Source organism: Pteronotus mesoamericanus, unplaced genomic scaffold, assembly GCF_021234165.1.
Source record: "Pteronotus mesoamericanus isolate MK-2021 breed Mesoamerican mustached bat unplaced genomic scaffold, CSHL_Meso_final scaffold_85, whole genome shotgun sequence".
Taxonomy (NCBI): domain Eukaryota; kingdom Metazoa; phylum Chordata; class Mammalia; order Chiroptera; family Mormoopidae; genus Pteronotus; species Pteronotus mesoamericanus.
Window position 1 is genome coordinate 74303313 of NW_026555329.1, and position 26969 is coordinate 74330281.

At 37.2% G+C, this 26969-nt stretch overlaps 1 protein-coding gene across 6 annotated transcripts in view; it reads right to left on the reverse strand.

Annotated features, from left to right (window-relative positions):
- Positions 1-26969, reverse strand: part of BRAF (B-Raf proto-oncogene, serine/threonine kinase) — a 121533-nt gene continuing 94564 nt past the window's right edge. For 2 of the 6 annotated variants that reach the window (XM_054563984.1, XM_054563988.1), the window contains 6 exons: positions 22507-22553; positions 21630-21748; positions 17885-18016; positions 11899-12033; positions 8287-8440; positions 1-1015 (listed from right to left, as the gene is read on the reverse strand). In XM_054563984.1, the coding sequence (XP_054419959.1) occupies positions 993-1015; positions 8287-8440; positions 11899-12033; positions 17885-18016; positions 21630-21748; positions 22507-22553 (610 nt within the window). In that variant the 3' untranslated portion in view covers positions 1-992. Of the gene's footprint in view, positions 1016-7390; positions 7413-8235; positions 8441-11898; positions 12034-17884; positions 18017-18278; positions 18479-21629; positions 21749-22506; positions 22554-26969 lie in introns of those variants that run through there. The other 4 variants (XM_054563989.1, XM_054563985.1, XM_054563986.1 and 1 more) reach the window with 4 other exon arrangements.

Genomic DNA, 26969 nt, shown 5'->3' on the forward strand with positions numbered 1-26969 from the left:
AAAACTTGTACCTTACATTTAAATTACATAAATGTCTCACATTCAAAACTGTTATCAAGCAGTTTTGTAGGCTTTTAATTAGATACCACCATGGCATTTTTGTGCCTTGGACAAAGTAGCCACATAAGTACTTGGTGACTGGAAGAGCTTAGGAGGAAGATTTTCCTGAGAACTTGCTATATTGTGGAGGGAAAAAAAAAAATCCCAAACACTTCTCTTCATTGCTGGACCCAATGAGCAAAGACGGCAGCGTGTGCCAGCGCTCTCCAGCCTGCGTGGTTAGGCAGACACCCTCAGGGAGCAAGGAAACAAAGGCCAGAAATCCAGGAGGTCAGGAAAAAGATGCAGCATTCCCTTTTCCTCTGCACCAAAACGTAGCTCCGTCTCCCCTCTCATCTTCCGTTTAGATAAAATCGCTTCATTCTGATAAAAACCTGACAAGGACTGAACGTGAACCACGGAGGGGCATGCTGCATTTTTGTTCCCTCCCTCAGAAATTAACCGGTGGTGGCTAGGGGAAAGAGCTCCACAACAGAGTCCCAGAACAGGAAAGAGAACGATGCTTGGTGAATGCAACTGCCCCATCAGATGATCAGCCACTCATTGATCTGGTGGTTAGAAGGGCACAGTTGACCGGCAGACCTTCCATAGCAAATCTCCCAAGCTGTAGCAGCAGTTTCTTTCCATCATGCCTGACCATCAAAAGGTCAGAACTCAGGGTCTCTCCTCTTTCTTCCTGGGAGTGGGCAGACTTGTATACACGTGGTGTTTGTGTTGAAGAAGGTACACTGGCAGCAGAGAATTCTGGTTCCTAAAACATTCTTCCCTCTTTTCTTGGATGGAAAATTCCATTCTGTTCCACACCAGCGTATGCATTGAAAATTTTGTATCTTTAAAAAAAGATCTGAGGAACAGAACTATGTTTTGATGTTAACAAACTGTACGAACACAAGACTTAAGAAATAAGAGTAGATGCTGCCATGATGGTGTGGCTACTTGAAGGCTGCAAATTCTCCTGTAGAGGGAGGAGAAGAGCTAATTTTAAAAAAAGTTATCTCAATTAACCTAGAGACACAGAAAAGACTCACTGAAACCTCACTGAACAGTGACTAGCTATCTATTATAAATCTACCAATATTAGCGCTAATTTAAAGAGCAAAAATGGCTGAAACCCATGAAAGAAGACAACTTAGGATGTAGACTATGGTTCAATTACATCAATTGAATGTCAAGTCTGCAGATAATTTCCTAGGTGGGTTTTATATGCTATGGTTCTAATCAAGCTGAAAACAGTTCCAATGAACAAAATATCTCGGAAACTGATTGTAAAACAGTAACATTGATTTGTGGACTACTTTGCCCCTGAATTATCAACTCATTTTCATTATAATGCCACTATTAGAAAGGAAGAAGTAGAAATTACCCTCATTTTGCAAAAGAGAAAACTAGGTGGTCAAATGATTTGTCCACATTACACATTTGACCAAAGGAAAAAAAATCCAGATCCTCCACTTTCTAGTTCATTCACCTTTTCAACCAGTCACAAATTACATAGAGGCACATGTCACTGGACATTCTCAGCATAAGAACTCTTAAACCACAAAGTCTGTTTGAGGTCTGACACTTCTGTAGCTTACTGAAGTAGGGGTTTCATAGAAGGGCCATTATTTTTCACCTGCCATTCTGTACACAGCTTCTATTGAAACTCATGACGAGAGATTGGTCCTTCTTGTTATATATACTATGGTTAATTTTGGGAGGTTGGTTAATAACTGAGAAGTATCAGAATTCAGTTAGCCTTAACATCATTCTTTAGTATAGCCATTTCTGATAAAGACCCATGCAATTATTTATATAAATACACTATTTAATCCAAGCTAACCTACTGCTATTAGGTTCTCTTTACTGGAGAATACTGGCATGTTCCAACAACCAACAGATTTACTAATGGCTGGCTGACTGAACCCTCAACTCATATCGTATATTGCTGATATTAGCAACTTTTTGAGTGCCTATTATATACTAGGTGCCTCATTCAGCTTGATATGTGTTTGCATCTTATCCTTCTAATAACTCTATGAGGCAGATGCTATTACTTCTCCATTTTAAAATGGAACAAGAAGGGATTTACAGTGGTTAAGTAACTCACTCAAGATCTCATAGCTAGGAAATGGCAGAGCTGGAATGCAAAGCCAGGTGCTGACTCCAACTCCAGGGTCTTAACAATTAACAAACCCCTAAACAATTTTCAATGAATAATAATTTTTTTCGTATTCTGAATACAACTACTAACTGGGCTGCAGATAGTGATGCTATCTCTTTCCATCTAAAGACTCCTTTTAACAAGCCATCAGCCAAGGTATTGTGAGTCAAAATATCAAGGAAGGGTAAAAGAATTATTGTCTCATATTTAAATTTTAAAAAACTAGGAAGTTTGGCACTGATTTAAAAAAAAAAGAAAGCCAAAACACTAAGACCTTGGAGAGTAAAACATTTACAGTATAACCAGAGGATATGTTATTAACAAAGACTCAAGGAATATATAAGCATTCTCATTATGGTTTGAATTCCTTCCGGTTTTAAGGCTGCCATTTTTTAAAAATATTTTAATATGTTTCTTTAAAGCAATTTTCAACATTCATATGAGGAGTCACTGTATCTACCGGAATCTAAATCTCATTAAAAGAAGTCAATGTAAAACCGGATTTACTTAACAGAAATCTTTAAAAAATGACTAGAATTCATCTATTAAGTGAGAACATCAGAAAATGATAACTCTAAGCCAAATCTTATATAACACATTGAAATATAACTTTAGCTCTGACCAGTGTGGTTCAGTTGGACGGGCACTGTCCTGCAAAGCGAAAGGTCGTCAGTTTGATTCCCAGTCAGGGCCACATACCTTGGTTGTGGGTTTGTCCCCGGGGTTGGGGCACATGTGAGCGGCAACTGATCGATCTCTCTCTCTTACACTGATGTTTCTCTCCCTCTCTTTCTCCCTCCCTTCCCCTCTCTCTAAAAATAAATTTAAAAATACATAATTTAAAAAGCATCTTCAATGTTTATCTTACTCATTATTATAATCAGACACTCCATTTTGTCGAAGAGTGTTCTGCTCTACAAACTTGAATATTAACCTTAAAAATAAAAACACCCAAAATAAACCCCCAAAGCACAAAATCTTACCAACAAATCCAAATCAAATACCAATGAAGCTAACACTAAAGATCTTCCTACCAGAGTACACTTAATAGAATGCAGTTCTTTTCATAATCAGACTGCAGGTCCAGTGGGGGGAAAAACAAAGACAAAAAAAACGCAGAGTTTAGGCGTCAATAAATTCTTTCTATATATGTCCCTCAATTCATGGAGAAATGTAAGAAAAAGATGGGGGTAACAGCTGATAGAGCTGATTTTTGGGGGAAAAATCTTTTCTCACTTACTCTTTCTTGCATGATCTGGAAATCTCTGTTATCCCACTTCCTGCCTTACTTTATTTGAAGTAAGAGTCAACTCTACTTGTGTGAAGTTATTTGAAGTGAAATATCCAGACATTCTAATTTTTTTTGAATATCTTAGTATATTATTTTAATTAACAACTGAAAAATATATCAGAGGCCAAAATGAGTTTTTTTTATACCTCCTTTCTAGTTGAGAAGAACTTAAGACCTATTTTCCATTTGACTTTATTTAGGAATAGGACAGAGAACACTTGGAAAGACCATGTGATTTTAGATAACTTCAAATATCATGGTTTGTTTATTTGAAAACTAAGGGTTTTATTAACTAGTTTTAAGATATTACTAGATAGCTACTCTTTATTCTAGAGTTGAATGTATCTTTCAGTGACTGTCATACATATAATTTGATAAAATTTCCCCTTAAAGATAAAATGTGCTATGAAAAATCTAATACAATGCTATTTTGTACATAAATCAATCATGCTTTAGACAGAGGGGGGCAGTCATTTATAACCAAAATATGCCCCATCCTTTCTTTATGGTGACCTTTCTGGCAGTTTCAAAAGAATGAGGAACATTCTGGCACAGACACACTGGATTTCTTAAGTTCTTTAGAGAAACAATAACAGGAGAGATGAAATATTTAGTAAAATAAGAAGTGCTAAAGAAATGCTCTAATTCTCAATTAAATAAGCCTATAAACTGACAAAATATTTTAGTTATGAGGTACCCTTTTCATAATACTGTATTTAAAAAAAAAAAAAGGGCAGATCATTTCCTTAAACTGAGAGAGTGGCCAACTTGAGAGAAAGGCCTTTAAGGCTAGTGTGTTAAATAGTTACCGTTTATCTTTTATTTTAAAGATTTTATTTATTTTATTTTTAGAGGGGAAGGGAGGGAGAAAGAGAGGGAGAGAAACATTGAACTCAATGGGCAAAAACTGAAAGTGTTTCCCTTAAGATCAGGAACAAGACAAGGGTGTCCACTTTCACCACTCTTACTCAGCATAGTACCGCAAGTTCGAGCCACAGGGATCAGACAAGAAGGAAAAAAAGGCATCCAAATTGGAGAGGAGGAAGTAAAACTGTCATTATTCGCAGACAACATGATAGTGTACACAGAAAACCCGAAGTCGCCACCAAAAAACTACTTGACCTAATAAGTGAATTTGGCAACATGGTGGGATATAAAGTCAATATTCAGAAATTGATGGCATTTTTGTACACCAACATGAACTATCAGAAAGAGAAACTAAGGGAAAAATCCCATTTACTATAGCAACAACATCCCCCCCGCCCCCTAAAAAAACAAAGTACCTAGGAATAAATTTAACCAAGGAGGTAAAAGATCTATACTCAGAAAACTATAGAACACTGAAGAAAGGAACTGAGGAAGATATAAATAAATGGAAGCATATACTGTGTTCATGGATTGGAAGAATTAGCATCATTAAAATGTTCACATTACCCAAAGCAATCTATAGATTCAATGCAATTCCTATTAAAATACCAACAGCATATTTCACAGATCTAGAACAAACATTCCAAAAATGTGAATGGAACCAAAAAAGACCCCAAAGAGCCTCAGAAATCTAGAGAAACAACAACAAAGTTGGAGGGATCACAATACCTGATTCCTACAAGGCCACTGTAATCAAAACAGTCTGGTACTGGCATAAGAACAGACACATAGAGATCATTGGAACAGAATATAGAGAGCCCAGAAATAAACCCATGTCTCTATGGTCGATTAATATTTGACAAAGGGGGCACTAGCATACTATGGAGCAGGGAGAGTCTCTTCAATAAATGGTGTTGGCAGAACTGGACTGACTGGTACATGCAAAAAACTGAAACTAGACCACCAGTTTATACCATACACAAGAATAAACTCAAAATGCATAAAAGGCTTAAATATAAGTTGTGATAGAATAAAAATCCTGGCAGAAAACATAGGCAATAAAATTTCAGATATCCCATGTAGCAGTATTTTTGCTGATATATCTCCTAGGGCAAAGGAAACAAAGGAAAAAAAATTGGAACTATATCAATTTAAAAAGCTTCTGCCTGGCTAAAGAAAACATCATCAAAATGAAAAGGGAACCAACTGTATGGGAGAACATATTTGCCAATGATACCTTGGACAAGGGTTTGATCTCCAAAATAAATAAAGAACTCACATGACTCCATTCCAGGAAGACCAACAATCCAATTAAAAAACGGGCAAGGGACCTGAATAGACACTTCTCAAAGGAGGACATACAGACGGCCCATAGACATATGAAAAAAATGCTCAACATCACTAGCCATCAGAAAGGTGCAAATCAAAAGCACAATGAGATATCACCTCACACCTGCCATAATGGCTATCATTAATAAATCAACAAACAACAGGTGCTGGAGAGGAAGAGATGAAAAAGGAACCCTCATGCACTGTTGGTGGGAATGCAGACTGATGCAACCACTGTGAAAAAAGTATGAAATTTCCTCAAGAAATTAAAAATAGAACTGCCTTTTGACCCAATTATTCCATTGCTGGGAATATACCCTAAGAATCCCAAAACACCAATTCAAAAGAATTTATGCACCTCTATGTTCAAAGCAGCGCTATTTTTTTACAGTAGCTAAGATTTGGAAATAGCCTAAGTGCCCATCAGTAAATGAGTGGATTAAAAAACTGTGGTACATTTACACAACGGAATACTATGCAGCTGAGAAAAAGAAGGAATTCCTATCCTATGCGACAGCATGGATGGAACTGGAGAGCACTATGGTAAGCAAAATTAGCCAGGTGATGAAAGACAAATACCATATGATCTCACTGATAGAGCAAAACAGAACTGGAGGCATAGAATCATGGAACAGACTGACAGCTGTAAAAGGGGAGGAGGGAAGTGGGGACTGACTGAAAGAAGGTGAAGGGATTAGTTAAAGAACATGCATGAGGGACCCCTGGACAAAGACGTGGGGATTGACTATGTAAGTGGGGGGTGGGCTTTGTGGAGCGGGGAGAAGGGGGGAAATCGGAACAACTGTAATAGCATAAACGAAAGAACATTAAAAAACAAAACGACAACAGCCAAAATAACAAAAACAAAAGAAAAAAAAAAAAGAAACATTGATTGGTTGCCTCTTGCATGCCTCCAACCAGGAACCTGGCCCGCAACCCAGGTATGTGCCCTGACTGGGAATCGAACTGGTGACCTTTCAGTCTGCAGGGCAACACTCAATCCACTGAACCACACCAGCCAGGGTTGAATTAATTTCTAAAAACATGAATCGCGTTACTTATATTAAGCTACCAAAATGAAGGGCAAGAGGTATGCCATACTTAACACTGAGTAGTTTTCCTGGATGAAATTTAACCTATTAAAATAAAAAAAGCATTTAAAAAAATATGTGGTACTGAAAAACTAAGTCATTATTAGTTTACAGTCTTTCCAATTTTCTTCTTTATTGGCTTCAAAGAAGATAGCATTTATGCAGATGTTGTCTGTATGCCTTAATAACTTTGAGCTGTCAGTTACATTTAAAAATCAGCACAGATCCAAACTGAATAAATGAAGATGTATTTAATAGGCTGATTTTGGTCCCAAGGCTGACTCTGAAATAGAGATGGGCAATTTCTTTGGTAAGATGACACCAATGCTGCTTCCCAGTAAGATTATGGTGCCCAGTAAGAATATATTGACTGCCATATTACAGTCACTTTCTACACAAGATAATGTAAGCATTAGAAAATGCTAACAAATACTTTGTGGCACAGAACACATAAAAAAGAGTGGTATTCATTCATAATAAGAACTGCTGGGCAAGGAATATAAGGAACACAGAAGTTTTATGAGACACACGGATCAGGTCGTTGCTAAAATAGGCATCACAAGAGGTAAGATAATTTAAAGTAATAGTAATGTCTAAAAAATCCATTACCTGGTGTTTGGCAACCAGATATCTAAAAGAAAAACAGACAAACCTAAGAGTTCTCACAGGATTCTGTGAAGCTTTTTTGGGGGAGGAGGTGGTAGTGCATTTGTAAGAAATTTAGCTTCTATATATGTAAGATATCCTTAATACATAAAGAAATAGCTAAAAGAAACTCCAATTTATAACATTTCCCCACTAAAAATCCAAAGTTAAACCATGTTACTCATGTCAGAAATGCCACTCCTCAGTGATGGCCTTGGTTACCTGTACCCACAATTCATAAAAAGAGATTTAGTCTAGCTTATCGCTTTAAGGGAATAAAGGACATTCACACTTTTCAAACTGTAATAAAAAGAAATAGGTACAGAAAAAATACTAAGAATAAAAATAAGCTCACTCAATTTTAGTGGCTTCCTGAATGCGACCTGTCTGGGCTGCCTTGCCTGCCGGACTCCGGCGAATCTGCTGGCGCCCCCCGCCCCCCCGCCCCCCCGCCCACACAGGCACAGGAGTGCTGCTGCTCTTTGGAGACCCTGAGAGACAGGCGGGGGCTAATGACCAAAGGTGTATGAGAAAAGTTTAATTGAAGTTTAATAATTAGAATAACCAAGGAAACAAAACAATCCAGGAACAGTAAAACATCTGGAAGGGGCATTGCAAATTTTTAGCAATGTCTATGCATTTAAAAACCCTTGGATGCTGAAAATCCAATGCTAAGTATGAATTTTAGATTGGGAAAAATCACATTCAGTCTTTAAAAACATGTGTTCTTTGGCTCACCTTTATAAAAAAAAATCCTATTCAATTTAACAAATATATAAACACACATGTTCATTTTCCTTTGTCCCTACCCTCCTGTACGCTCCCCCACGTAAATGCTGCTCAGTGTACAGGAAACGCACCATATCCCCCTGCCTGGATGGGTGTTTTTGGAGAAGCACAAGCATAGAGACTGAAATCCTCCGTCTGGAAGCCAGCCCGATTCAAGGAGGGTTCCGATGCACTGCGGTGAATTTTTGGCAATGAGCGGGCCAGCAGCTCAATAGAGGCGAGAATCTAAAAAAGAAAAAGAAAAAAAGAAAGAAGTATGAAAATCTAGGTGGTATTAATCTTTAAGAGCCTCATCATATTTTACAGGAAAGCAACTGAAATCTTACATTGTTTCTGGTAGTATCCTAAATGCCTAGAAAAATACTTAAGAAACTGATGTTTTCCCTTAAAAACCACCAAACTACTACAGCTTTAATCTCTGTAAACTGAATGGGGAAAGTAACCCATAATTAGCTTTTATTTATATTTTAGATCATTTGCCAACCTTGGAACAGTAAATAATAAAAAAATTTAAACCAATTATATGCCTATTTCTCAGAGACCACAATCCCTTTTGGGAAGATGGGAACATGATAAGTAAAGTACTATGTGAATCCATAACAGAACCATCAGAGCAACTCAGTCTTGAAAGAAACTTAGCAATGGGAAACATCCTACACACAGCATTAAAAGTAGGACTCCAGGACCCCAGGCTACTAGAAGCACAGAAGTGAGAAGTGACAGGTAACAACGCAAGACTGAAGACTTTCCAGGAAAACTCTACAAAAAGACACCAACATACAAAACAGGTTATGACTCTTCAAGGCATACAGTGTGGTAATGTATGTACATAATCATGAGATACATGTATAAAAGGCTTGGCACAATACCTCACATATAGTAAGTACTCAACAGAACTTTAGCAGCCATTATTATTACTATTATTATTTTTCTGAGCTACCAAAACTCTTTAATAAAAATTAAACCATAATCTGTATAATGACTAGCATAAGAATGCAAAGAAATAAACAATGTTATAATTTTTAAAAAATTATAAGCATAAAACACAAATCAAAATTCAGGTAATACAGAAAAGTATAAATCCTATCTTCCAGGGGTAACACTGTTAGAGCCTATACTTTCTTCTGGACCTTTCCTATGCATAAACATGGACATCTGAAAACAGCCCACCCGCAAACTCATCACCATTTAAAGTGGCATCACACACATCTTTTTCTGCACTTCTTTTTCCCTTATTGATATCCATGCCATCTACAGAGCTATCTTGACCTTTATGTCCTAATTTTCCCTTTTACAGTAAATATTTCTGTATATATCTGAATACCTGTGGAAGCAGGTCCTGTAGTACAGGTTTTTAGAAGTGGAATTATCAGAGCAAAGGATATTACATATTTTAAGTTTATGGATTTTACAAAGTCCTTTCAAAAGGCTTAACCAATTTACATTCCCCCGACAGTTTAAAACATTTAAAAGGAAGGCTCTTTCTTCCTCACTTTCCAACATTGTTCTCCATGCTGGCTACTGCCAATGTGAAGCGGAAAATCAAACACTGTTCACTATTGTGCTACTCTGCATTTTACTGATTACCACTGAACTCTTAACATTTTATCCTAAGTTCATTCACCATTTGTTATTTCTTTTGTGACTAGCCAGCTCATATCTTTTGCTTATATTCTGATTATCTTTTACTTATTGAAGGAGCCCTTCGTGTAATACAAATATTTAACCTTTGTTATACATGCTATAATTATTTCTCTGTGTTTATCTTTCAATATTATTTTTACTATATAAAAGTTTCAAAACTGTTAATAAAGGTATACCTTTATAAACTAAGGTAAAACTTCTGGATTTTATCTTTTGCTTAGAAAAGCCATTCCTACCTCAAGGTTATTAAAATGATTTCATGTTTTTATATTTTTATTTTTTGTACATAAATCTTTAGCCATTTGAAATTTATGTTTGCATAAGGTATAGAGAGAGATTCTCTAATGACAATTTAAAAAAACACTTAGAAGGGGTAGTCTTCAATAATCTGGAAAATTCATGTGTACATTTCATTTTCTGATAACATGAAAAGAATGAAATGTTATTTATATTTAGGAATATGAACATTTTGTCCCGTTTAATACCTTTTAAAAAGTGGGCCTAAGTCTATAATTTGCATTATTAACATAAATCAACCGGTTCCAATAGGAAACCCTAGGCCCTGGATGTGAGAAGAGCATGGTGTGGGGTCCTGCTGACACTGGCCCACAACACCGACCTTCTACTTTGATAGTCTTCAAGTGGTCATTTTCTGGGTTAAGAAAACAACTCTTCCTCAAAAGAACAGTACCTTAGAATTCCAATTTGTAAAATGTGTCTACCCACACAACCAATTAACCTCCCCACGCACTCTGAGACAGCCCCTAAGAAACCTCATAAAACTATAAATTCTATCTTTAATTTTTTAGATGGGAATAAAAGATTCACTCATTCCTGTACCAGTGGCCTTTGTCTAAGAAACTCAGCTAGGACTGAGTATTCAAAGGCATACGTTTAGAAAGGACCAATACAGTAATTACAGTAGCTGAGTGACTATGGGAGTCAGCACTTGAAAACTGAATTGACTGATTGAGACACATTTATATAGTGCTACCATGAACGTCCTGAGCCCCGTAAAACACTGCTGGTGGGATATTATATTTCAATATCTGCTATAGCTAAACTTTCTAAGCTTATTCAGGTACTCAGTGCCAGTTTGTGAGGCTTATTGAACGATTATGAATTTAAGGGCTTTACTCTTACTTACAACATAGATTAAAAAAATGGAAAATTTCTGAAACTCAGAGAAAGGCCCCTCAAAAAGACCTAGTATTAAACAGAAGTTTGGAATCTGTTTATCATCAAGAAGAATTAAAGCAGCACTTAAGTGTGGTCTGTGGAAAAATTTTCATCATAACACTAAGATATTACTTGCTTTTGTTACTGTCCTCATTTTACATGTGTAAGTGGAGTTTTCAGAGGCTACATGATATAAGATACTGCATCATAATGAATGCAAACCAGAGAACCCAGCTGTCTTCTTTTTGCAGAGATTTGCAAAAAATGTAAAACGATGTTACTTTTCTCCCTACTTTCTTTTGGTTTGGGAAAACAATTATTTTTCATAAAAACATTATTTAACATATTATGGCTTTATTCTGATTATTTATTTTTTAAAAATATTTTATTTATTTTTAGAGGGGAGGGGAGTGAGAGAAGGAGAGAAACATCAGTATGTGGGTGCCCCTCACATGCCCCTTACTGTGGACCTGGCCCATGGCCCAGGGACGTGCCCTGACTGGGAGTCGAACCAGAGATGCTTTGGTTCGCAGGCCGGCACTCAATCCACTGAGCCACACCAGCCAGGGCGGTTTTATTCTGTTTAAATAAATTTATAAATATTTTAAAAACTTAAAAACTTTTGAGAATGGTTAGGCAAAACCAAAGTCTTTCTGAATATTTTGAGTTGGGATCCCAGGTTCCTAGGAGTACCCTTCTTCAACCTTTATGAAATAATCTTTGTGTTTACTTATCTGGAGTTTGCACATAAGCGCACGAAATCCAAATCCATGAAATACAAACTGTGTGCTCTCAAAAATGCTTCAAAATCTGCATCGGAATATTAGTCTGTTCTTTTAGGTAACGAAGTTTTCTCTTACTTGGGGAAAGAGTGGTCTCTCATCTCTTTTCTTTTTTAGGCACTCTGCCATTAATCTCTTCATGGCTTTTGGACAGTTACTTCGTACCTTACTGAGATCTGGAGATAGATATCCTCGTCCCACCATAAAAATTATCTGGGAAGAAAAAAAGGCAAATCATAAAACTTGTAGATAAGTTGAAAAATACATAATCAATGAAAATTCAACACGCTGTACACTTAGGGCATGTGTACTTTTCTATATGTACCTTACATATCAATAAAAAGTTTAAAAACACAAGGCTGATATTCTGATGCCTACATATAGACTGGAACCAGCACTTCATGGACTGCAAGCTGAAATCGTCATGCCCTGTGTACTGTGAAGGCCTCCTAATGGCTCCCCATGCTTCAGTCTCTAGTGGATCACTCTCGACTCATCCAATCCGTTTCCCCACTGGTAGGCCATTGTCCTAAAACACAGATCAGAACGTGCCTCTTTCCTACTTAAATAATTTATTGGGCATCAGGCTAAGTCCTTTGCATATATTGTATGAAGAAGGAACCAAAAAGATAACCTTTTTAGCAGTTGTTTTTACATCCATATTTTAAACTCTTTTGCTGGGGAAACTCTAATGGGGCATTAGAGCCTCCTCCAGAGAAAACTAAACTCTTCTGTTTAATATGTAAAAAGGCTTGTTTTCCCTAGGTGTGGAGATTTGTAACTTTTCTAATTTCTTAATTTTCAGCTCTTCTGATAGTGGACAGAGACAGATGTTAAGGGTCTTGGGACTCTGGGAGGAGAGAAGGGTTTCACTCTTAGAGGGAACAGGTCAAATAGGGACAGATTAGAGGCTAAGGTAGAGAGAGCCAGTAAGAGAGATCCCTGTTATAGGGCAGAGCTGATTAAGAAAGTAAAGACTGATATCCCACTTTATGTTATTTCCTGTTTGGTGCTGTACTGAGCCTTGTTTACCTATAAGCTGATTTGCCTAAGTACCAGTAAAGTGAAGGTATAAAGCTTGTCGTCCTCCTCCCACTTTACAAAAGTTACCTTTTACCAATATGGAAATTCACTATAGCACACGGCACGCCAGGGTGTAAAACTGCTGGGGTACCAAAGGAACACTTCCAAATACTGATGTCTAACTGTGTTCCAATGGATGGGTAACATTCCCTTTGCAAGACAGCTGACTTCCAATGCTTTGTTTTCAGTAAAATGAACTGTCAGATGATTTTTAAATTATTAATGACAAGTTATTGTGTAACTTTTGGTATGTTGGAGAAATATGTTCAAATAGCTGAGTGGTATGGTGTCTGGTAAAGAATTCATCTTGCCCACAAAGAGGGCCGGCCTTTGCCTTTGGCTCCTGGGAGGCAATCCCTAACCCGTTGGAATGTCCTCCCTGTCTTTGTTCACCTGGGGGCCCTGGGAGATGCCAGACAGTCTATGCCATGAATGTGATTTATAGAAGGGCCTCGGGGCTCATGTGGTATCAGCTTGCCCTCTGGAGGGGCTGAAGACTCAGGTAGGCCGCAGAGGTGGTCAAGCATATCTATGTGATTGAGCCCCAATGACAACTCTGAACTCCAAGGCGCAAGTGAGTTTCTCTGGTTGGCAGCACTTTGTGCATGTTGTCACACATTGCTGCTGGGAGTCTTTAGTGCTGTCTACAATCCCACTGGGAGAGGACAACTGGAACTGCCACATGCAGGACTCTTCTGGATTCTGCCCCATGCTTGTCTTTCCTTGGCTGATTTTAATCTGTATCCTTTTGATACAATAATTAATAACTTTCAGTGAGTTCTGTGATACTTAACGAATTACTGAACTTGAAGGTGGTCTTGGGGACCACTAAACTCTGCATACAATTATAACAGAACTCCTGATTTTCTCATCTTCTTATTTGAACAATATTTCTCAGTACTTCTTTAAAAATAACAAGGAAAAGAACTGATGCTATGTCTCAGCTCATTCTAGCAAAGTCTTATTTATCCAGACACATAAATGAATTGAAAAGAAAAGCTCCATGTTGTTCATTAAGATACACATTTCCAATAAAATTTTACCTTTGATGTTTCTATGCAATCAAAACTTATTTTCATCAGTTATACATTAATAGTTATTAATAATGGCATACTTCATAATTTAAAAAATTAACATTCAGAGACAAAAATCACAGGAAATTTTCTCATTCTAAATTTAAATACTTTTTTTTGCTGTAGAGATGTAACTTGAGTGATCAATAGAATACTTTAAAGCATAAAACTATGTTAACATTAGGAAAAAGTTCTATGGGGAAAGTAAAATACTAGTAGTTTAATGAGGGGAAAAAAAAGAGCCTTTAATGTAAAACTTCCCAAAATTAATGGAGAGCTTTCATATTTTTTAAACAAGTGATGATAGGTATCTGATTGGTAAGACTTTTAGATTTTATTGGGTACATTTAAAAGAAGGCTATAATGGCTTTATTTTGAAATGTTAATATAATATACTGGAAATTATATTCTTTGCAATTATTTAAACTTAGAGAGTCATTCTTGGATGTATTTCATGGATAGAAGATTCAAGTGGCACATACAGCACAGAATGAGTAGCTTGGTTTGAGACTCTGGGCTGGGTGTTTCCATCCTCGACCCACACTCGGCACGCACTCCTCTGTACACACTTGCTCACCCCCGGCATCGGGGCCTGCACTGCCTCTGCAGAGCTGCAACCTCCGCTGCGAGCTCAGCCTGTGTTCTAGTCCTCTCTGTGTCCCTCTATATCCCACAGTGCTTTGCATATAGTATGTATCGAAGAAATTTTTATTAGAATAATTTGTGTTAGTAAGACATTCACACTCATCATTTCCTGTTTTTTGAGATCTTGTGCTTAGCACCTGGCCACCACGCTGTGAGAAGGTCCAAGTTTCCTGTGAACAAGTCCTCACATAAAGACCCAGGTGGAAAAGACCTGAGGGCCTGGCTGGCCTTCCACCTGACAGCTAGCGCCACCACGTCAGGTTTGTGAATGAGCCGCTCGGGAATACGGTTCTTTAACACTCTGTGAATCCCCCCCAGACACTACCAGTAAAATAAGAGGTAAACCTTCCTCACTGAGAGTGGCCCAAATTGCATGCAGAGTCATGATTTGTTTAAGCCGCTACAGCAATAACTGGCATACATTTGACACGACAGATAAATGTTATGTTAAGATGACACAGCACTTCTGCTCCAAGGAAAGAAAGCCATGAAGGTAGATAGTTAATACTCCTAGCTTAAATGAGCACATTATTAATCTCGATTTAGTAGAGAAGCTGTATTGAAAGAGGAAAGAATATAGTAATTAAAGAACAAAAACTGGAATCTTAAAGAGGAAAAAATGACAAAGCAGTTTCTCAGATTTTCAGCAACAGGGTAACTAAAGTAAGAAGGCGTGCTGCTCTGCAAACTAGCAGAGGGCTGGTCATCCCTCAAGGGGCTGAGAGGCCTGCTGTAGGAGAGGACTTGATTTTGTAGAACTGCAAGGAACTCTTTAGCCCAGTTTCTTATTTTTATAACTGAAAAACACATATACCTAGACAGTTAATGTGGCCAGGTCACGCAGGCCGTGGCTCCAACGCCTGCCGTTACATCACATAGCTTTTCCACAGCCCTGTTGTGAATTTGCTGCCCTTGGAGCGGCCCCCTCCGACTACAGGGGTGAGAGCACAGGGGAACGGTTCCTATTACATATTAAACGGGCGGCTTCCTGTCTCCCATGCAAAAGAACCATATTCCCAGATTTTCAAGCCATGGAGACCCAAAATATAAGAAGAAGAAAGAAAACTCAAATCAAGGGGATGAACCGGGGAGTACACTTCAGGATGACTAGAGTTATCAATTCAAAAGAGGGAGTTCCATGGAAAGTGCCATTCGAAGAAAGCAGACTAGAAGAAAATGGAGTAGAACGGTAATGGGAAGAGTCTATCATTCTTTTACCTCGATTTTCTTCATCAAATACTTAACTTGGTTTTAGACTGGCAATGTCCACAAGCCTCTCTACTACCAGAAAGAATTAACTAATAAAGGCCTTACCCTTCTGTTGATCACTCACTTATTTTTCTCATGGAGAGTAAGCCCTTACCCCATCATTTATTATACTCCCATGGAGGGCAAAGTACCTAAAATGCCAAAAGTGGATGAGTACAGAACTCTGGGATGCTTTATCCACATTTTAGAGGTAATAATACTTGTTTCCATAATATAATTTTACTGTTTTATTAAAATAAGCATATGCACTAGCAAATGGACTTCATCTAAGTTCACAAATTTTTATATTTGTAGTTTCTACAATAAGTCAACTAAAGCTAAACTAAAATTCCCTCATAATTCCTTTAGAAAAATAATATACAAAGGAAAAGTGACCATGGCACAGGGTGTCCCGCTGTGTGGCCGAGGAAACGAGACTGTAGAGGCAGAGTGCAGAGAGCTGGCACGTTAGGGACGGCAACCTTGCTCCCCAGACTGCCGCCATCAGATTTCCTCTCAGGTCCTCTCAGCGATCCGCAATCTGCCACGAGTACACTAAGGAATGTGTTTTGATCATGTCCTTTAGCTAGTGTTTGGTCCACCCTGAATTTAAATTTTATGCAGGCTTAAAATATCAGATCATCAGAAGCCAGGTCATAGATTTCTCCCCTCCCCAACATTCTAAAGGTATGCAATAGTTAGAAATACCAAATAGCAACTAAAACATTATTTTTGTGTTGACTTGGATAGATATATAGTCATTTAAAAAAATTTTCAAAACGTAAAATTAAGACAACTATTAGGTAAGAGGTGCATGGTGATTCAATGAGCACATACCAACTGCATGATAACTTAGATTACTTCTCTGCTATCACATGACAGTGGAAGTTCTTAGTGAGAAAGCCACTCAGAGCTAGCACCGAAAAGACAGAGCTGAACTCTTGACTAAGACACACACTACTTAAATGAAATAACATGTTTATGCATAAAACTATCATTAGGTTGGGAGGTTATGATTAAACACATAAAATGCTTGCATTTAAAAAAAAATTCTTCAGATTGGTGATCCTTGACTTTGGTATGTATCAGAATTGCCTGGGAAACTTAAAGAGTGCAGGTGGTTGGACCCCATTCCACTGAATTAGAATCTGCTCCAGCATCTCCACTTTCTTTTAGCAAATTACCCAGGTGATTCTGATACAGTATAAAGTATAAATATTATTTAATTTTAATCACAGTTTATGTGTCAACTATTGCTTTTAATATATTAACTGCTGCAATCCCCCCCCCCTCTCTCTCTCTCTCTCACACACACACACACACACACACACACTCTCTCTCTCTCTCTCTCTGTCTCTCTCTCTCTCTCTCTTAAAATGTCGAGATATAAAAGGTAACTTAAGTAAAGACAATTTCTTTTTCTTGGCCAGTGTTAAAAACCTAGGTGAATTTAATAAGACTGGGACAGGAAAGGCAAAGAGCTGCATAAGGCTACATTAGTACATTTGGGAAGGTAAGGGACATAGAACAGGAACTTAGGCAAAGTAAAAAAAATTCCTCCTACTAGAATTATCAGTATAGAAAAATGAAAGCATGATGTCCCAGTTCTTCCATTTACCTTGTTTTAAATTTTTTTTTAAAAATGAAGAAACCTTAATAATTTAAAAAGAACTGGATACGAAGTTCCTGACTGAGTCCCTGCGAAGGGAGCAGCAGAGCCTGCACTTCTAACTGTGCCGTGGTCAAGAGACCCGAAACACAGCCATTGTCGTACCTCAGTTTCTAGTGAGATCAGGAATCTCATTCTGTCAAAACACTTAATTAAGAATATTTCAAGGAAAGGCCTCATATGCTGCTTTTACTACTAAAAGTATACAAAAGGTACCCTAAATTGGTAACAGAGGCCAAGGGATCTATTCTTTATATTTACCCGGGACTTACCCAGTTCATTTCTATAATGAACTGGAACTTTATGTAAGGAGTAAAATAAATCCCAAGAGATGGTAAATGTTTACCTGGTCCCTGTTGTTGATGTTTGAATAAGGTAACTGTCCAGTCATCAATTCATACAGAACAATCCCAAATGCATACACATCTGACTGAAAGCTATAAGGGTTTTTATCTTGCATTCTGATTACTTCTGGAGCCTGTTAGGACATAAAAAGAAAAAATATTCTTGTTTATTCTTTGCTTCAACTGAAGACTGAAAACCAATTCCCAGAAAAATGCTTTTATCATTAAGTAACCCATCCAGTATATAATTAATTCTCTTATTAATGGTCAAAGAAATAGACTCAATTAAGAAAGGGTAAAAAAATGCTCTGTAAACTCTAAAAGAGGCAGTATTATGCTGAGCTTCTATCTGCATTACTAAGATTTTTATAATTTTAGCAGCCTCCTTCTTTTTACACAAAATACCATCACTGTCATTTGAATTCTTCCCTTGACTTACCTACCAAGAATCAGTTCCCACTTCCCATTCCTGATTCAGCAAAGAAATACTATACCTGTGGTTGTAAGATGTTTGGGAGTAGCACAACCACTATGGTAACTGCCTTAGGGTTTAAGTTTTCCCATTGGTACAAATGATTCTCCTCATCTCAGGGTACCTTAGACAATAATGGTAAAATTTCAAGACTGATAAACTCAACTCTAAAACCCTTTCCTGCCTCCAAAAGCAGTATAAACATGCTAGGATGTTTTATTAACAAAAGGAATAAGCAGTGGATAGATTTTATAGTAGATGGTATAAAGAATCTTTTGGCTGCTGCTTCTTGGGCAAAGATACAGACCAAATCTTGTTTACTACATTTTCACACATTTCAGTCACTGTATTCTATAGGTAGGTGTCTTATTGGCTACTTACATGAACTACAACTGGTTGCTTAAATATTAGCTTTAAAGAGTTCTTTCACCTTGAATCTTCTTTTTGTTTCATTTGGAAGGAATTAGAGAAATTGCAGGGTATTAATAAAAACTCTGCGAAAACATTAATTTGATACCAAAGCCAGGATTAATGGCAAAAATCTCCGAAAGGCCTGTGCAAGAGGGCTGGTTATGGGTCAGAGGAAGGCAGGTGAGACTCTTTCCCAAGGCAGGCAGTAACGGCGCTCTGCCGCCCTGCACGTGGAGTCGCCTGTGCCGCCTTGAGCTTCTCAAGGTCCAAACTACGTTTCAGCCCAAAAGTACAACATCAGAAGCTGGGGATGCACTGTTAGTTCTTAAGGCTCCCCAGATGACTTTAATGCCTAACAAGGTTGACACCCGCTGATGGCAGATGTGTAGGAGGGAGACCCCGATGAAAGTGGAAGGGACAGGGTGAAGAAGGCTGTACGGACTTGCTTTTGTCTTATATTTTACTGATACTGCTTTTACAGTACAAATATAAACCACACACAACTGTGATGTAATGAATAAGCCAGAATACTGAGAGGCTGATAATGATACAGACATCACTTTCAAAGCCAGAACACAATTTTTGTGAGGGACAGAGTAATAAATTAATTGAAAAAATTGTCTTTAAATTTTAGTTTTTACCTCGCTATTGTTTGGTAGCTGGCTTGATAAAAAGTGGTATGTCATTTATTTATAAGAATCCATTATTAATCCTTAATTTAGTGATTTAATTCGTAAACTTTTATTACCAAGGCTTCTTTCTCCTCTAATAAAATATAAATAAAACAAGGTTGCAAAGACTCCTGTAAATAATTCAGGGACTTATATAACCTTAGTTTTGACCATACTCTTCTTTTCTAGCCAATGTATGTTCTGTATTTGTTTCTGAAGGCATTATCGACCCAACAGGATTTATTCAACAATTATGTGTACTTTTGGCTAATCACTTATCTTAAAACGTAGCTTGGTGAAATCAAAGATGAACTCATTTATTCAGGTAGAAACAAGAAAGAAGCTAGAAGAAAATACAAAACTTCATCTACTAAGGCTTTTGAAAAAGAACAAAACTGAAGACTTGACTGAGTCTCTCACCCCCACACTAGTTAAAATAAACACACCTTTAAAACATGTACCAATTATTTCTTCACAATTTTAATGGTTTTGCAACTTCAGTACTTAAAATCTGTCGTCTCCCCCTTCTCCTTAGGATACACTGTCATCTTTTATTTTTACAAGGCGTGGGCCTTAAAGGTGCCTGAGATCTGCATTACAATTATAATTAGCTTCTTGTTTATAATTATTTATTAAAACAGTTAAACATACATAAAGAAAAATTCTTGCTAGCTCTAATTACTGCATTTTAGAAATAGAAGTGGCATTAGAGATCCACTAGTCCAACCCAACATGAAAGATGGAGACTTGGAGGAAGTTAAGAAAGGTACAGGTTAAGAGTCACACAAAGCTTTACAGTACACACCTCCTAACTCTAAGCCCGATCCCCCCTCCCACTGTGCAACTTGCTCTAATTTCAGTTATTACAAGCAATCATAGCTCAATCTATTCCTAGGCTTATCTTGACTTATTCAGATTCCTACTTTGCAATTACTTTCCTGGGGACTGCTATACAGAGTTCAAAGAATTTAGGCCAATGTGGCTTTGAAAACCCCTCACAGCAATTCTGCTTCCAGCAGGGTGTCCCAAAGTGCAGATTTTGTTATTAAAAAATTGCACTGATAGTTTTGGGATATCCTGTATTTAGGAGCAGCAATTCTCACACTTTTTGGTCTCAGTACTCTTTCAGTCTTAATAATTACTGAGGACCCCCAAAGAGTTTATGTAGATTATATCTGTGGATATTTATCATACTAAAACTGAGAAATTGTTAACATATTAATTCATTTAAATAAAACAGCAACCAGCAGATGCTAACATAAATAACGCATTTTTAATAAAAAGTAACTATACTTTCAAAAACAAGAACACTTTAGTGAGAAGAATAAAACTAATTCTCTTTGGTTTCATAGCAGCCAGCTCGAGTCCCATATTTGCTTCTGCATTCAATCTGCTGTGATGTGTTGTTCTGGTTGAAGAATATGAAGAACAATCTGGTCTCACACAGGGATGACCTTGGGGACTTCTAAAAGAGTCTTAGGGACCCTTTTGAGAACAACAGGCTTAGAGGATGATTCCTAGACTGCCCTGTCCATAGACTACTGAAGGTTAACTGCACGGAAGTTCTGGTTCCCTTCTTTCATATGTTCTCTTTCTTTTCTACAAAGCAGAAATAGGAACAGGGAGAGAGAAAGAAAAAAAAAAAAAGCTATGCAGGGCAGCACAAAGCCGACAGTGTTAAAAATCTACCTCTCATTTTTTTGTCTCTCCTCTCCCAGCTGCCCCATAATTATATGGTTCCTTCTAGTCTAAAGGAAGTAACTTTCCAATTTAAGCTTAAATAAGACTGTGAAGCAGCCTCTCCCTTAAAAGGAGCAGTTCTCTTCACAAAACCTTCACAGTGGCTGCAGGTCACACTTGCTTAAATTGCATTTTTTTTTTTTTTGAAACAGGATACAAAGAACATTTGGAACACAAAATATTCTAGAGACAATTCTGAATAAAATTTAAAGTGTTTAAAAAATACATATTTTTTTGTTTGAAAGATACTGAAACTACCTTTATAACATTGTTTATAAAGCTAAAGAAAAAAAGTTAAGCCCTGTTTACACAGAAAAATAAGATCAACGTTGACTTTTGTGAATACTGGGAACTATGAAAATACTATCGCTGACACCTTCAACGACTTTCTAGTACTCAGCAGCATCTCAGGATCCAAAAAATAAATCAATGGAAAAATGCCTCAATTCTTACCATCCACAATATGGATCCAGACAACTGTTCAAACTGATGGGACCCACTCCATCGAGATTTCACTGTGGCTAGACCAAAGTCACCTATTTTTACTGTGAGGTCTTCATGAAGAAAAATATCTGTGGTGTGGTAAGTAAAGGAAAACAATAGATCTCATTTTCCTATCAGAGTAAGCGTTATGAAAAATTAGGTAAGAGATCTAATTTCTATAATTCTGTAATATGATATTCTTTAAAAGAAGTATAGTACTTTGTATTAATTAGGTCTACTTGGCCGGTATGACCTGCTTTTAAGGTTTTGGGGGCTTGAAATGTAGCAGAAAAAGGTGAGATGCTTTCGTAAGTTTTTGGGAGACCCTGAAACTTCCCCACAAGATTTTAGCAACACAGGCCCGGATACCCTTTTGGCGCTGCAGGAAGTGGTAAAGGCCTGTCACTGTAATGGGAGTGGTTGGCAGACAGGATCTCAATCTGAGTTTATGGAAGAGGAAAAATTACGTTTTTCTCACCTCATGTTATTCTTAGAGCCTTGAGGTGCATCTTAACTACTGCTGAGCAAGGTGGGAGTGCTACAAGAAACTAGTAGATAGCTACAAAACTACCTGTTTTACAGTGCTGACAGGTTGTAAGCAATCAGTCAAAAAGAGCCCTACTACCATAAAGATATGATAGGTTTTTGTCTTAATGTTTAATTTTTCAGAAACCAAAAGCAGGCTGTAGTACCTTGTTCTACTATACTCTCACGCAAACCCATTTATTAATTTTCTTTACAGTACATTGAACTTAGCATGAAACTGTTTTTACATAATGTGAAGACAAAATGCAGAAGAAAAAGTCAGGATGTTTCAAACTTCGCAGACAAATTTCAGGAAGGATACTATTACTCTTGAGGTCTCTGTGGATGATTGACTTGGCGTGTAAGTAACTGAAAAACAAAACATCATTTTAACCTGAGTACGGCTAAATACTCTGGCCTCAAAATTTATAGAACATATTTAGGGGTATAAACAAAGACGTATTTAGAAGTCATGATACAACTGCAAACTGTACAATGTGATTACCCTTTTACATATTAAAATAGACTGTAAATGAATTTAGGATTAAAGGAACATATTACTAGTATGGTACAGCCAAAATCCTGTTTTCTACTAAAAGACTTTCCTTTATATTTTACTATTTACCAATACAAACCTTTTACTCTAGTCAAGCCTATTTATCCATATCCTTTAAATATACCTTAAATATCTCCCCCTATACCCATCCCCCAAATCAGCTTTCTTTCTCTTCTCCACCTATTCATAGCTTCCTTTAGGACTAAACATACATTCTAACTCCTGAGTGAAGCTTTCCCATAACTAATTCAACTGCAAGTGATCTTTCACTGTTCAGTTATATAGAAATTATTGTAACAGCTTGATTCATGTATTTTTTCACCTATGTTCACTTTCTACTGAGAATGTAAAACTCTACTAGAATATGAAAGTTTGACCGATAAAAAACCATTTTTAAAGGCAGTGTTTATGCATTCTTAAAATACCTTTTAAAACTAGTGAGTAGCAAACTCCCTTTATAACAGCCATACTGAATCTATTTTAAAGTCAACGATAAATTAAATCATTTATGTTACCCCTAAAAACTTTAGTTGAGTTCATTCAGGGAAAAGGTCTGTGTCTAGTTTATTTGTTTATCCCCAGTGCCGAATACAGTGCCTGGCATAAGGTAAGTATTCAAAACACATCAGTTGAATCAACTATAGTGAGATGCATATAAGGACCTAGTCAAGGTTATTTTTCTTCATTTAATGCTGGAGAAGACAGATATATGAGGCGTCTGAAATTTGACAATGACCATTAGGAAATACGACTTGCCTTAAAATGAGACTATAAAACCACTGTTATAAATAGAAGTTTGTAAACCATTAAGCTTATAATTTATGCTTTCTCATTTTCATTTAAACTTCCACATCCAGAGATCAAGATTTTGAAACCCTTTTGCAGACAAAATTTTCATTTCAAATTACTGTTCATACAAAGTAACTCCTTCTCCTCCAATCACTCTCTTACTTAACACTGTTTATTTCCTTCACTGCTTTTACCACAATCTAAAATTATCTTGTTGTTATGACATTTCAGGTCCAGTGTCATTTTATGATGTAAGTTTACTTAGAGCCAAAAAGTTCTGCAGTGATACAGAAAGGTAAAAACATACGGAGAAAAACAGGTCTCAATCTAAAGCTTTTTCTAGATGGGGAGACCTTGTCTCCATCAGCAGAAAAGGGGATAAAACAATGACAGTGTGAGTGGCGGAGCTCCACGCTTCAGTCACAGAGCTGGTACTTAGTTCACAGGAAAGGTGTTAGTGTTTGAAGAAGTCCTGTCTCCTTTGAAATTGAAAACACCAAATGGGTGGTTTATGTGAAAAGGTGGCAGCCTGATGAAGTTACAACAAGGGGAGAGAAAGGTATTCTTGCGAGATGGTGGTAATCTTTTCAACAAATCTGATACAAAGAAATATAGCGAGAATAAGGTAGGTAGAAATATAACTAGAGGGCTGAGGAGAGAACATTTCTGACCAAGAAAGTACTAGACAACTTACAAGATATAAATATGATTGCTGAGCTAGTGATATAACTCTTGCAGAAATTGTTTAGCATAAATCTATTATAGGTCAAAGTTGCATATAGCTGCAACTTGATATAACATTACCTTATCCTGTATAATCCTTTATTATTTACAATCTGCTTTCCTAACTTTTTATCTCGTTTAATAAATCTCTCTCTGTAATACCTCTATAACAAAAGCAGCAAAGGAACGGAAATCAGGTCTATATAATGGAAGGCTAGAGAGAAGGGACTCAAATTCCTCAGCTGAAAAATGGGCTGAGTATCATATCCCAAACCCCACATAATATAATATTCCAGAGTAATTATAATACTAAAGAAACCAGAAATACATGACACCAGAACATCTACTCCTAAGTACCCACCCCCCACTCTTCCCCCCCAAAAAGGCCAAGCAAAGCAAAACAAAACACCCAAATACGTAACTGGTTGAGGGCAGGGAAGGAAACAAGAATAAATGACCTTTACTTGCTGCAGGTGATACAGAAGTCTATCCATTGTTTAGGACAGTTAAATTACCTCCTTCTTACCTTTCTAAGATTTTAACAAGAAACTTATAGGTTTACAAAAATAGCAGCAAAGAAAAAACATGTGCTATAAACTAAATGACTATCATTCTCTTAATTGGTTTCTCTCAGGAGTCTTCTTCCCTGAAAAAATTTTTTTTTTAACCTACAGAATCATTTAATCTAAAAGCTGGAAAATCTTCTCGTAAAATTTGTTTTCTATGCTCCCTCTTCCAAGCTCTTGGGACTCAGCTTTTCAACATTATATTTAGAGCATAATGTAATGTCCCAAAAGTGCTCTAGATCTGATCTGACCAACATGCACTAGAGTGACATCCTCATCTTATTCTTCCCCTTGAATGTAGGACTTGAAACCATAAACCTCCTAGAAGAAAACACAGGTGGTAAGCTTCTTGACACGGGCCTTGGTGATGATTTCTTTTTTTTCAATTTGACAACCAAAAGCAAAAATAAACAAGCGGGACTACATATAACTAAAAAAGTTTTCTTCAGTGCAAAGGAAACCACCATCAAAATGACAAGGCAACTTACTGATTAGGGGGAAATACTTGCAAATCATGTATCTGATAAAGGGATATCCAAAAATATAAAGAACTCATACAACTCAACAACAAAAACTGAAACACTCTAATAAAAAAAAAACAACCAGACATTTTTCCAAAGGCATACAGGTGGCCAACAGATAAATAAAAGAAAAAAATGCTCAACATCACTTACTCATCAGGTAAATGCAAATAAAAACCACAATGAGCTGTATCACCTCATACCTGTTAAAAAGCCTATTACCAAAAGACAAGAAAACACAAGTGTTGGTGAGAATGTAGAGAAAAGAGAATCCTCATGCGTTATCGTGGAAACATAAAAAGGTGTAGTCTGAAAACAAGTATAATGGTTTCTCAAAAAATTAACAGAATTACCATATGATCCAGCAATCCCACTTCCAGGTATATATCCAAAAGAATTTAAGTTGGATCTCAAAGAGTTATCTGTACCTTCATACTCACAGCAACATTGTCCACTCTAGTCAAGACATGGAAACAGCCTAAGTGTCAACAAATGGATAAAGAAAATGTGAGATACACATGCAGACACACATACACAAACCATGGAGTATTTTTTTAAATTTTATTTTATTGATTATGCTATTACAGTTGTCTGACTCCCCCCCCCCCCTTTGTGCCCTCCCACCCAACATTCCTCTACTCTCTCAGGCAATCGCCACACCATTTTCCTTGTCCATGGGTGATGAGTACATGCTCTTTGGCTGCTCCATTTCCAATAGTGTACATTACATCCCCATGACTATTCTGTAACTACCTATTTGTACTTCTTAATCCCCCCCCCCCCCAATCTGGGAACCATCAAAATACTCTCTGTAGCCATGATTCTATCTCTGTTATTTTCTCATTGGCTTAGCTTTTTTTTTTTTTTTTTAGATTCAATTGTTGATATGTATTTATTGCCATTTTACTGTTCATAGTTTTGAGCATCTTCTTTTTCTTAAAAAAGTCTCTTTAACATTTCATATAATGGTTTGGTGATGATGAATTCCTTTAGTTTTTTTGTCTGGAAAGCTCTTTATCTGTCCTTCAATTCTAAATGATAGCTTTGCTGGGTAGAACAATCTTGGCTGTAGGTCCCTGCTTTTCATGACTTTGAATATTTCTTGCCAATCCCTTCTAGCCAGCAAAGTTTCTTTTTAGAAATCAGCTGTTAGTCTTGTGGAAACTCCCCTGTAGGTAATTATCTGCTTTTCTCTTGTTGCTTTTAAGATTCTCTATCTTTAACCTTTGGCATTTTAAAAAAGGACTGTATTTATTCATTTCTAAAGAAAGGGGAAGGGAGAGAGAAAGGGAGAGAAACATCGATGTGTGAGAGAAACATCGACCATTTAGTTGCCCCTTGTATGCCCCCAACTGGGGACCTGGCCCACAATCCAGGCATGTGCCCTGGCCGGGAACTGAACTGGCGACCTTTCGGTTCACAGACCAGAACTCAACCCACATCAGCCAGGGCTAATCTCTGGCATCTTGATTATGATGTGTCTTGGAGTGGGCTTCTTTGCATTCATATTGTTTGTGACTCTCCGTGCTTCCTGGACTTGCATGTTCATTTCCTTCACCAAATCAGGAAAGTTTTTTCATTATTTTTGCAAATAGATATCTGATTTCTTGCTCTTTCTCTTCTCCCTCTG